This window comes from Nelumbo lutea, chromosome 7 (assembly GCF_056320005.1).
Source record: "Nelumbo lutea isolate HS-2025 chromosome 7, American lotus-T2T, whole genome shotgun sequence".
In the NCBI taxonomy this organism is placed as follows: Eukaryota; Viridiplantae; Streptophyta; class Magnoliopsida; order Proteales; family Nelumbonaceae; genus Nelumbo; species Nelumbo lutea.
Window position 1 is genome coordinate 32,997,431 of NC_142690.1, and position 12,119 is coordinate 33,009,549.

The following is a 12,119-nucleotide window of genomic DNA, read 5'->3' on the forward strand; positions in this document are numbered from 1 at the left end:
AAGGGTTTGACAGATCTTGTTGTGTGGTTCAATAGAACTCACACTGTTTTTATACTTCAAGAAATAGAGGTGCAATTACATGATTCATCCCCTATACCATGACCCCTAGAGTCGAAGTCATGCTTGACCCCCAATACCTCCTTATAACTCCCAGAGACATTTTAAATTGTTCCTTCATTCATTTAGAGTTAATCAAGCATGCAATGGGCAATGCAAATGAAGAAAGAAGAATAGAAACTATACTATAATATAAGAGCTAAATGCAAGTGTTTTGAAGTGTTTGCCGAACTGAACCTGTTGAGAAAGCTGAGAAGAAGAAGAAGAGGAAGAAGAAGAGAGGAGAGCCTGATGTGTTCGAATGGGCACTGTTCATCAGCCGGCACTTTTCACTAATATAAGAGCAATACATAATTTACATGAAAAGACCAGGATGCCCCTGATTAGTGATGTAACACCCAGTCTAATAAAACACAAGATACAATTAGGCCCAGTTACTAAGGCCCATTAACTAGAGATTCTAATACCCAGCCCAAACAAGAGAATAACAACATATCAACCGAACCAACACTCCCCCTCAAGCTAAGCATGGATGTCAATCATGTTTAGCTTGCCCAGTAAGTCCAAAAATTTCACTATGGTTAGCCCTTTAGTTAAAACATCTGCAATTTGCATCTCTAAGGGAGTGTAAGGAATGCAAAGTTCTCCTGTGACTATTCTTTCTCTAACAAAATGGCGGTCTATCTCAATATGTTTTGTTCTATCATGTTGCACTGGGTTATTTGCAATGTTGATAGCAGCCTTGTTGTCGCAGTACAACCTGAGAGGACACTCAGGTTGCAACACCATGAGCAATAGCTCGATATTCTGCCTCTGCACTAGACCTTGCAACAACATTCTGTTTTTTACTTCTCCATGTAACTAGATTTCCCCAAACAAAAGTGCAGTAACCTGAAGTCAACTTTTTGTCACCCATAGAACCAGCCCAATCTACATCAGTATATCCTTCAACTTCAATTCTATTGTTTTTTTCTGAACAGAATCCCTTTCCCAGGGCAGGATTTCAAATATTAGAGAATTCTTTCTACAGCCTTCATGTGAGGAATTTTGGGATTGTGCATAAATTGGCTGACAACATGAACGGCATAAGCAATGTTGGGACGAGTGAGGGACAAGTAAATTAACTTCCCCACTAACTTCTGGTATCTCTCCTTATCACGGTAGTCCTCTCACACTGACTCCTGTAGATCATGATTCGGTTCTATTGGAGTATTTGCTGGCCTACACCCCAACATGCCTGTCTCTTATAGAAGGTCAAGGATGTATTTCCGTTGACATATATAGATGCCCTCTTTGGATCTAGCAACTTCAATCCCTAGGAAGTACCTCAGTTGACCCAGGTCTTTGATTTCAAATTCAGTAGCTCGGACCTCCTTCAGTCTGTTGATCTCCTCCTTATCATCCCTAGTAATTACCATATCCTCTACATAGACGATAAGAGCAGTAAGTTTCCTATTCCTCTTCTTTATTGTTGAGTGGGCTGATTTATGTTGGGCAAATTTATGTTTAGTTTGTTTTCTTTTAAATTAAGAAGTTGTTGGGCCTTGGGCCCATTAGTCTTTTATTTTTAAAAGAATTGTAAGTACTTAGTTGAGTTGCCGCCCTACTAGGGGCATCTTTGTAATATCCCATATTTAAATTAATTATAAATAGAATGAGGGGCTGGCGGCTAGGGTTATGTATCACTATCCTAGTCGACCTTCTCCTTTTCTTCCCTTTCCTCTGTCTATTGCTGAAACCCCCAACTTTCTCCTCTTCCTTTCACAAGAAGCTAGGCCGAATCAGCACATAAGGCTTTCTACTTGGTATCAGAGCAGGTTGAAGGTTCTTGAAGAGATTCACTCCTACAACCCTAGATCGGCCGACTGCATGGAGATTTAAGAGGCTGATCGAAGCTCTCAGGTAAGCCTAGTTTTTGGATTTTCTTGATGGATCTGTATGCCTTGTAGCTGGTCTAGGGTTTCTCATCAGAATCAGGAAAAACTGGAGAAAGGGAAAGAGTCCTAATTTTGGACTCTTCAATTTTGACCTAGGTAGTGGCACCCTAATTTTTTAGGGTTCCTCTGGGTTTTTTGTAAGAGACGATTCAAGTTCCATGTGGTTTGGAATGGTCCCAATCTGCAAAGATGGCCATTGGGGCTCATGGAAAATTGGGGTATATTACTGGTGAAGAGGTGAAACCCGAAACTGGCAACTCCAGGTGGGTGCAGGAAAATTATATGGTAATGACATGGTTGTGTAATTCTATGTTGCCACATATAAGTAAAAATTTTTTATGGGAAAACACTGCTAAGGAGATATGGGATGGGGTTGCAGAAACCTATTCACAAAGGGAGAAGAATGTTGCTAGGGCTTATCAACTGAGAAATCAAATTATTGCCACAAGGCAGGGAGATAGATCTCTTGCAGCCTATTTTTCAGTCCTTAAGACCCTGTGGCAGGAGATCGACCATCTAGAGACCTTTGCTTGGGAAACCACCAAGGATGCAGCTACCTATCAAAGACATTTAGAGAAGTATAGGGTGTTCGAATTCCTTGCTGGCCTTAACCCTGAGTATGACATTGCACGACAGCATCTTCTTTCTAGGGGCAGTGTCACTCTCTCCCAAGCATATGCCTTTGTGTTAGGAGAGGAGTGCAAGAGGGATGTAATGATGAAAAATCTCAGTTCTGATCAATCTACTATGGCAAGTGCTGTGAAATCTAAACGGAATGGCAATAAAAACAAAAAGGAAGACAAAAGGGACTTGGTCTATGACTACTGTAAGAAGCCTAAGCATACAAGAGACACATGTTGGAAGATTCACCCACATCTTGTGCCGACCAGATTGAAAAATAAGAAAGGAAATGCGCACATGGCAGTTATCGGTGATACTCCGGCCTCCCCTACTACAACTGCTTTGGAGTCTGTTGTAGCTGCTGCAGTAAGGGCCGAGCTTGAGAGGTTTGGGTTACTTCTGAATCAGAGGGATACAGCTAGTTCCAGTTCAGCCGTAAGCGAACAACAAGGTACAGGTAGCACAGGTGGAGCCCACTCTACCTCCTTTGCCCACACAGGTAGTTCACATGTCACTACAAACTATGTTTCTGCTTCAGGTAAGGAGAGATCTCCTTGGATTATAGACTCTGGAGCCTCAGAGCATATGACCCATTGCTCCACTATTTTCTCTTCTTATCAGCTCTGTTCTGGCAGAGATAGGGTCTCCACAGCAGATGGATCCCATGTTCCTATTGCTGGGAAGGAATCTGTCAAGATCAATGATTCTATTTGCTTACCCTCTGTCCTCCATGTTCCTAGATTGAGCACTAATTTGTTATCTGTTAGTAGTTTGACTAAGAATCTGAACTACTCAGTAATTTTTTCTCCTGGACATTGTATTTTGCAGGATCTGGATTCAAAGAGGACGATTGGGAGTGGTCGTGAAGTGAATGGAATCTGCCTCTTGGATGCTCTCCCTCTTCACCAAAGCCATCATGTTTGCAGAGATAGTAAGTCAAAATCTGAGGGTCAGATTATGCTTTGGCACAACCGTCTAGGTCATTTATCCTTTTCTTCTTTGAGTTGTTTGTTTCCAAAACTGTTTGAGTCTGTGAGTCTGTCAAGTTTGAAGTGTGAGGGTTATGAACTTGGAAAGCATTGTAGACACTCTTTTAAACCTAGTAATAAAAGATGTTCTTCTCCCTTTGATGTTATTCATTCAGATATGTAGGGCCCTTATCATGTTCCCTCTATGGGCGGCTATCGCTATTTTCTCCTATTTGTGGATGATTTCTCTCGATATTCCTGGATTTACCTAATGAAATCACGCGATGAAGTACCATCCTTGGTGAAGCAATTCCACCAGATGGTACTAACACAGTTTGGGACAAGAATAAAGATGTTCAAATCTGACAATGCTAGGGAATATTTTGAGAGACATCTTGCCTCATATCTGTTGGAGTATGGTGTTGTCCATCAGAGTAGTTGCTCCTATAGTCCACAGCAAAATGGTGTTGCAGAGAGGAAGAACAGACACATCGTTGAGACGGCAAGAAGCATGATGATCACAGCCACAGTTTCGGTTCCTTTTTGGGGTGATGCTCTCACAACAGTATATCTGATTAACAGAGTGCCCTCTCGTGTACTCGGATTCAGGACCCCATTCAGCCTTCTTTTTCCTTGGGGGAGATGTTTCATATTCCTCTAAGGGTGTTTGGATGTGTCTGCTTAGCACATATTCTTGGCCCTTACCGTTTGAAGCTTGATCCAAAGGCAAAGAAATGTGTTTTCCTTGGATATGCAGAGAATCAGAAAGGGTACCACTGCTATGATCCAGTCTCTGGGAACCGGTATGTCATTATGGATGTTACCTTTTTTGAATCTACGTACTTCTTCTCAAAGGATCCTTCTCAGGGGGAGTGTTTTGGGGAAGTAAGTCAGCAGTCTATCCCTCTCCCAGTTCCAGTTCCTGTGTCTACTATGCTTGACCACCACCCGATGTCACCCACCTTGCCACCTCCTTTGCATTCCATTTCACAGCATTACTCACGGCAGAGACTCCATAGGGCAGTTGATTCCACTACAGCAGAACTCACACCACTTCCTGTCGATCCCTTGGAGACTCCAGATTCGGCTGATACGGATTTAGGTATTCCTCTTGATCCCACTATTTTAGTTCCCATTGATCCTACTGACACTTTTACAGATCACCTTGATCTCCCTATTGCTCTTAGAAAAAGGAAGAGAAAGTGCACTGCTCATTGTATCTCACAGTACTTATCCTACAGTGGACTTTCTCCTTCCTACCGTGCTTTTCTCTCTTCTCTTGATTCAGTGTTTATACCCAAAGGTGTTAGTGAGGCTCTCTCCAAACTTGAGTGGAAGACAGCTATGCAGGAAGAGATAGAGGATTTGATTAAGAATCAGACATGGGAGATTGTGGACCTACCAAAAGGCAAGGAGACAGTTGGATGCGAATGGGTTTACACAGTAAAGTATAAGGCAAATGGAAGTATAGAAAGGTACAAGGCAAGACTTGTTGCAAAAGGGTACACACAGACCTATGGCATTGATTATCTAGAGACATTTGCGCCAGTTGCAAAGATGACATCTGTTCGGATACTCCTTTTTCTTTCTGCCTCATACTCTTGGTGTCAATCCTAATTGTTTGTGGATGACATTGTTGTCACTGGGAATGATCTGAGTGAGATTGATAGTCTGAAGAGGAACCTGCATAAGGGAATTTGAGATTAAGGATCTTGGAGAACTAAGATACTTCTTAGGCATCAAAGTTGCAAGATCGAAACATGGAATTTTTATCGTTAAAAGGAAGTATGTCTTGGACTTTCTCCAAGAGACAGGGAAGCTTGGAACAAAGGCAGCTAGCACCCCCATTTATCAGAACCATAGAATCAGTGCATCAGAAGGTGAACCAATGAAGGACCTTGGGAGATACCAAAGACTTGTGGGTCGGCTACTATACTTGTGTATGACAAGACCGGACATCTCCTATGCAGTAAGTGTAGTGAGTCAATACATGCATGCTCCACGAGATCAGCACTGGAAGGCAGTTGACAGGATCCTTGCATATTTGAAGGGACATCCAAGCAGAGGCATATTGTTTACTGATCATGGACAACTGAAGCTAGAGACCTATACAAATGCGGATTGGGCAAGATGCCTTGATGACAGAAGATCAACTTCAGGAGTGTGCACCCTAGTTGGGGGTAACCTAGTCTCATAGAAGAGTAAAAAACAAACAGTTGTGGCAAGATCAAGTGCAGAAGCGAAATATAGGGCCATGGCACATGGAGTTTCAGAACTTCTCTGGATCCGTTCTCTGTTAGAAGAAATCGATGTACAAGCAGAAGAACCTATGATGCTATACTGCGATAACCAGGCAGCAATCAATATTGCCCAAAATCAAGTCAAGCATGACCGAACTAAGCACATTGAAGTAGATAGACATTTTATCAGAGAAAGGGTAACTTCTGGAGAAGTTTGTCTTCCATACATTTCTTCTGATCTGCAGCTTGCTAATGTTCTCACAAAAGGTGTTGTGAAGAATAAGCTGGAACATGATCTACGCAAGTTGGGAATGTGTGACATCTATTCCCAACTTGAGAGGGAGTGTTGATTGGGCTGATTTATGTTGAGCAGATTTATGTTTAGTTTGTTTTCTTTTAAATTAAGAAGTTGTTGGGCCTTGGGCCCATTAGTCTTTTATTTTTAAAATAATTGTAAGTACTTAGTTGAGTTGTCGCCCTACTAGGGGCATCTTTGTAATATCCCATATTTAAGTTAATTATAAAGAGAATAAGGGGCTGGCGGCTAGGGTTTTGTATCACTATCCTAGTCAACCTTCTCCTTTTCTTCCCTTTCCTCTGTCTATTGCTGAAACCCCCAACTTTCTCCTCTTCCTTTCACAAGAAGCTTGGCCGAATCAGCACATAAGGCTTTCTACTTTTATAAATAGAGTATGATCTGCCCCGCTTTGAATATAACCACCTTTCTTCATGGCTCCACATAGCTTCTCAAACCAGGCGCAAGGGGACTGTTTAAGGCCATATAGTGCCTTTCTCAGTCTACACACTTTTCTGCCAAATTCATAACCTGGTGGAGGATCCATGAATACCTCCTCATGTAGATCACCATTTAAAAAAGCATTCTTCACATCCAGCTGATGAAGCTACCACGAGAAGTTTGCAGCTAATGAGAGTAGGACTCTGATAGTGTTGAGTTTTGCTACAAGAGCAAATGTTTCTTTATAGTCAACTCCTTCCTTTTGAGTAAACCCCTTTGCCACGAGTCTAGCCTTGTATCTTTCAATGGACCCGTCCTCCCTATGCTTCACGATGAATACCTACTTGCATCCAACAGTACCTTTCCCTTCTAGTAGATCTACTATCATTAATGGCCTCTTTCCACCTTGGGTCAGACACAGCCTCAGAGTACCTAGTAGGAACATGCACAGAAGAGAGACAAGACACAAAAGAACAATAACTAGGGGACAAGTGTGAGTAAGACACAAAATCCGCAATAGGGTATCTGATAGTACAAGAACGAATAGATTTACGAAGTGCAATTGGAAGATCCAAGTCAGAGGAATTGATAGGATTACCTTGAGTTACTGAGACAGGTTGATCCGAGTCCAATTGGTTGTTATCATGAGTTGGAGGGCTCTTCTTCCTTCTATTGTAGGTAATTCTGATATCTTTTTGTTGCCTGTTGGAGCCTTTAGTAACATTTTCCACATCACTAGTAGTAGCTGGGCCAATAGGAGCCTCACTAGATTCACCTGGGATACCACAACTAGGAGGATCAAGAGGAGAAGATGGAAGATCCGAGACAGAGAGGGGCACAAAGAAATGGGGAATAGAAGAATCAACCAGAGGGTCCTCTTCCATCCTACTAGTCTTCCCCTGAAGAGGATCCAAGGAAGATTGAAAGTAGGATTGAGACTCAAAGAACACCACATCTTTTGTGACATATCTTTTCTTGGTGACTGAATCATAACACTTGTATCCCTTCTGAATAGGAGAATAACCCAAGAAGATTCCCTTTGTAGCTCGAAGATCCAGTTTTGTCTTCTTTGGATCCTTGACATGTATGAAACATACACAGCCAAAGACCCTCGGTGGAAGAGAAAAAACAGGGAGATGAGGGAAAAGAACCGAAAATGAAGTCTTCATTCCCAAGACCTTAGATGGCATTCGGTCAATCAGATATGATGCAGTGAGGATTGCTTGAGACCAATAGCCTTTTGGAACCTTGTGCTGAAATAATAAAGCTCGTGCAGTCTCCAATAAGTGTCTATTCTTGCGCTCAACAACCCCATTCTGTTGGGGGGTACTAGCACAAGATGACTGGTGAATCATTCCCGCATCCTCCATAAACAAGTTTAAGGATCTTTCGAAATATTCAACAGCATTATCTGACCTGAATTGCTTGATTTTCTTGCCAAATTGTGTTTCAATCATTTTGCAAAATGCCATGGTTACCCGCGGCACTTCATCTCGTGCCTTTAATAAGTAGATCCATGTGCATCAAGAATAGTGGTCAATAAAACTAATAAAGTATCGATAGCCATCCACAGAAACAATGGGAGAAGGACCCCAAACATCAGAATGCACTAAGTCAAAAGGTGCCTGAATTTCATTACTAGAAGTTGAGTACACAGTTCTACACTGTTTTGATAATTGACAGACTTCACAAACTAACTTTTGACTTGACACACCTTGAAACAATTCCGAAAACAACATTTCCAATGACGAGAACTGTAAATGACCTAGTCTAGCATGCCACAGGTGCAGCTTAGATAATGACTCCACATTAGATTGACCACTAGTAGTAGATGTTTGAAGGGCTGAACTGATGTCTGCATCCAGGTAGTAGAGGCTTCCTCGCTCATGACCGCTCCCAATCGTTCTCTTCGTCAAACTGTCCTGAAAAACACAATGGGTAGGAAAAAAGGTTATGCTACAATTCAAGTTCTCGGTAAGTTTTGAAACAGATAAAATATTTGAAGAGAGATAGGGAATATGTAAGACAGATTTGAGGGATATGTCCTTGCTTAGATCAACCACTCCTTTCCTAGATATGGTAGAGAGGGAACCATCAGCAACCTTCATCTTGTCTTGACCAGACATTAAATGATAGGAAGAGAATAAGGAAGACATGTGAGTCATGTGGTCAGTTGCACCAGAATCAATAATCCAGGAGGCTGGATCAATGGAACTAGTTGCACTAAAGGCTGAAACAATACCTGATCTGGCAAGGGAGGTGGAAGCAAGAGAATTTGTCCTTAGGCGAGCCAGTGCCCGGCTAAGTACCTCTACCTCTACCTCATCAGCTGTGAAATCCATAGGCCCATGTCCTTGGGAACTGGTAGTCTGTCCCGAAGAAGAGAAAGCAACTGTGGATGAGTGTTTGGAACCTCCATCACTGTGACTTGCTGCTAGGTTCCCACTTGTCGAATGACCCTTCTAGTGCTTCTTCTCTTTCCTCAATGCTGTTGGTTTCAAATGAGGGTAGAGAACCCAACAGTTCTCTTTCATATGTTTTTCTCCCCCACAGTGAGTACACCTCAGGTGTCTCTTGTTAGAGAACTTGTTCCTCCTTTGGCTTGTAGAAATGAGAGCTAAATGTTCTATAGACTACTCTACTAGTTTAGTCTGGGCATCAACTTGCATCTCCTTTCTTCTCACCTCTTCAGTTCTCACAAGATAGTAGACATGATGTAGATCAGGCATCTCATCTCTTCCCAGAATTTGGGACCTTATGTTCTCATATACCGGATCTAGGCCAGCCAAAAATTTGAATGCTCTACCCTCTTCAACTTGTTTGTCGTATTTCTCCTTATCTCAAGCATTCTCCCAGTCTATGATGAGGTGGTGATCCAGCTCTTCCCACAATCCTTCTAATGTAGCAAAGTATGTAGCAACATTCATGTCTCCCTGCTTCAGGGCAGCAATATCTTGATTCAGTCTATGGATTCGGGCATTATTCTTTTTCTACCCATAGGTCTTAGACACCTTCTCCCATATCTTGGCAGTTGTGGAGAAGTGTTGAACCGTCCTAGCTACCCTGGGAGTCATTGAAGCAAGCAGCCAGGACATGACTGTACCATTCTCTTTTCTCCAAACAGCATATTCAACACTCCCTATTCCGGGTTCTTTCTTCTGCCCGTCCAAAAAGCCTATAAGATCCCGGGATGTGATAAAGAGCATGGCCGAAACAGACCATTCCCTAAAATTGTATTCATCAAGTAACACACTTGTTATCTGTAGGCTGTGCAAATTAGGGTTCTCCAGATTAGGAGACCTCCCACTAGTCCTAATATCTCTAGAAGAAACTTCCCCAGATAAGGAAGACATCTTCTCCGACTTGCAAGAGTACCAAAACTGTCACATAGGTTATGTGAAACCTCTTCAGACTTCCGGACCTTGCAGCACTGTAATCTCAGACCTGAGGGTCTGTTTTAGGGCTGTAATACCCTTCCCACTCTGTTGTACTGCTCCACTCACTGCTGTCACAAGCTGCCACTTACAGTTGAAGTGCCGAGCCAAAAAAAAACTCTGCTGTGTTTGGCCACTGTTGCCGCAACCCTGACCTAGCTGTTGTGGCTTCTACCACACACCAATCACTGCTATCGCAGGTTAACCTTCACCCACAAACTGCTCTAGGACTGCTGAAATCAGTCCTCTCTTCTAGATCTGTGCTGAAATCAGTCCTCTCTTCTAGATCTGTTTTACACAGATCTCACTTAGCCGAATGGCTACATCTTGCTCTGTGTATCTCTTAGGGCATCAACTACTGGGACTAACTCCCCTTGGGCCCTACAACCAAGGGAAACCCTAGGTATAGGTTCTGTTGTGTTCTACGACCAGACCTAGGGTTTCTTTGCAGTACCAAGATAGAGAGAGAAGTGCAAGACAGCTGCTGTAACCAGGCGAGAGAGGTGTTCTATGACCAGACCTAGAGCTCTGATACCATGTTTGTCGAACTGAACCTGTTGAGAGAGTTGAGAAGAAGAAGAAGAGGAAGAAAAAGAGGGGAGAGTCTGATGTGTTCGAATGGGCACTGTTCATCATCCGGCACTGTTCACTAATATAAGAGCAATACATAATTTACATGAAAGGACCAGGATGCCCCTGATTAGTGATGGAACACCCAGTCTAATAAAACACAAGATAAAATTAGGCCCAGTTACTAAGGCCCATTACCTAGAGACTCTAATACCCAGCCCAGACAAGAGAATAACAACATATCAGCCGAACCAACATGAAGAAAAGAAAGGGGGAGGATCATACTAATTATAAGGCCTGAGCTTCCAAGATTTTAAAACGATAAATTGAAGTTTTATTAAACTTTCACAGGTAAGAAGTGCACTAGATGAGATACTCCTCTTTTCGCTATTTTTATATATAAACACTATCTCATCTATATGGGGTTGGCTACATGAATCCTGTTTTGTTCAGTGTCGATCCATTTTGGTCTGCCCCTAGGTCTTCTACTGCTTTCAAATTGAAACAGAACAATTCTTCTTATGGGTGTTGTAGATGGTCTTTGCACATGATAAGACCATCTTAGTCTACTTTCCCTCATTCTAGGGGCAGACCAAAATGGATCCTGCTTTGTTCACTGTCGATCCATTTTGGATTGCCCCTACTGCCTTCAAATTGAAACAGATCAATTCTTCTTATGGGTGTTGTAAATGGTCTTTGCACTCATCCATCTCAACATATGCATTTCTAAACCATTGTAGATACTATATATTTTACCAGTAATAAAATAATATTTACCAATAAAAAATAGTGTGTGCTTGTAATATCTTGTTAGCCCCTTCTCAAGTTTTTAAGATGTAAACTATAGGGTTCTATCATGGAGACTTTCAATATTATGAAAAGGAGTGTTAATCTATTCTTCCAAATAAATACAAGTCGATTATCAGAAAGAAGAATGAAGGATAAAGGAACAAGCTATTTCACTCTTATAGTAGTCAATATTCAATGTGATTGCAAATATTAAGGGATGCAAAAGGAAAACTTGTAAACTTGAGGAAGATTACCAAGTTCTTGCTTAACAAAGCTTGATCAGCATTTTCTATCAAGGCCTGTACACAGTCCGCAACAGAAAAGGTTAGCAAAGAATGAAATACAATTGAACCCAATCAAATTTCAGAACATCTATGTTAATATGACACATCAATAACTTAAAAATACTGCAAAATAACACACATGAACAAGGTTTAATATATACAAAATGAGAGAAACATAATATGAGCAAATAAATCTCATTCCTAAATAAGAAGATTAAGATATCTGAGTTGTATAGTTGTACACGTTTGAAGTATAACTTTGTTGATACTAAAGATTATATTAGCAATATTGATCATAGACCTTATGTTTTCCTTTTCACTAAAAGCTATTTATATTCTTACTACCAAAAGAAAACATGTTATTAAAGATTGTTGAAATATAACTCATATTTTGTTTTGAATGTCTGCTCACATATAACACAATGCCATCGTGTCTGCAAATGAATCTTCATGCAGGACACTAGGACCCCAGCCATACTTGCT

At 41.5% G+C, this 12,119-nt stretch overlaps 1 protein-coding gene across 25 annotated transcripts in view; it reads right to left on the minus strand.

Moving 5' to 3' along the window:
- Positions 1-12,119, minus strand: part of LOC148846019 (5'-3' exonuclease family protein) — a 109,831-nt gene that overhangs the window by 15,518 nt on the left and 82,194 nt on the right. For all 25 annotated transcript variants that reach the window (XR_016102182.1, XR_016102181.1, XR_016102180.1 and 22 more), the window contains one exon: positions 11,607-11,651. Coding sequence is in view for 22 of the 25 variants with exons in the window: in XM_088954668.1 (XP_088810794.1) it covers positions 11,607-11,651 (45 nt within the window). In the remaining 3 variants the exon portion in view is untranslated. The remainder of the gene's footprint in view (positions 1-11,606; positions 11,652-12,119) is intronic.